This window comes from Myotis brandtii, unplaced genomic scaffold (genome assembly GCF_000412655.1).
Source record: "Myotis brandtii unplaced genomic scaffold, ASM41265v1 scaffold157, whole genome shotgun sequence".
In the NCBI taxonomy this organism is placed as follows: domain Eukaryota; kingdom Metazoa; phylum Chordata; class Mammalia; order Chiroptera; family Vespertilionidae; genus Myotis; species Myotis brandtii.
In genome coordinates this window covers 4,078,798-4,079,492 of record NW_005355708.1, presented here as the reverse complement: position 1 = coordinate 4,079,492, position 695 = coordinate 4,078,798, and the positions used below count along the sequence as shown (strand labels likewise).

The following is a 695-nucleotide window of genomic DNA, read 5'->3' as shown; positions in this document are numbered from 1 at the left end:
TGGAAAACCCATTACGAATTTTTTTTTCCCTTTATGAAAATATCCAAGACAAGAAATGGGATCCAGGAAGCAAATGACCAAGAAAATATTGTCTGAAGTCTCACAGATTTTAATGTCCCTTGATAATAGATGATATTCACCTGCCCAAATGAACCCAATGATTATCCAGCCAAATAGCCATAACAATTTTTAGATTTTTCTTTCCATTAAAACGAAAGGTAGGTTTTCCATATTTGTGCCCTCTGGTCGGCCTCGGCATCTGGTAAACTACCGAGGCAAGTGAATACTGAACAGAGAGCTTCTGGGTTCTGCATCATCAGCAGCAGCTTGGGAGGCAGGGCTCACAGCAGGGCTGAGTGCAGGTGGTGAGGTTGATGGTCTCCAGACACGGGGTGGGCTGGCAGGAGTTGAGCAGGAAGCAGGTGGGCACACAGGGCTGAGGAATGTGGCAGGGTGGGGGGCAGTTGTCACAGCAGGTGGGCCCCAGTAACCAAGTGGTGTGTGGGCAGGTGCTGGGCAGGCAGACTCCGCAGCGGCAGCATTTGTCCGAGGAGCAGATGGTGGTGGCGGGGCCGGTGGGGACGCTGCAGCAGCAGGGAGTACAGCAAGCCATGGCGGTGGGAAGCCGGTGTGCTTTCGGTTTTTCCGAAAAGAAAGATGAGGTTTCTGAGACGCAAATGTCTCCACTGGCTTTG

General features: G+C 51.2%; 1 protein-coding gene across 1 annotated transcript; it reads right to left on the bottom strand.

Moving 5' to 3' along the window:
- LOC102255248 (keratin-associated protein 3-3) lies at positions 1–695 on the bottom strand. Its single transcript, XM_014536120.1, has one exon. It carries the CDS (start codon positions 611–613, stop codon positions 317–319), a length of 297 nt encoding a protein of 98 aa, XP_014391606.1. The 5' UTR covers positions 614–695; the 3' UTR covers positions 1–316.

Coding starts and splice junctions, on each gene's coding strand:
- LOC102255248 (XM_014536120.1), bottom strand. CDS start 613: ATGGCTTGCTGTACTCCCTGCTGCTGCAGCGTCCCCACCGGCCCCGCC.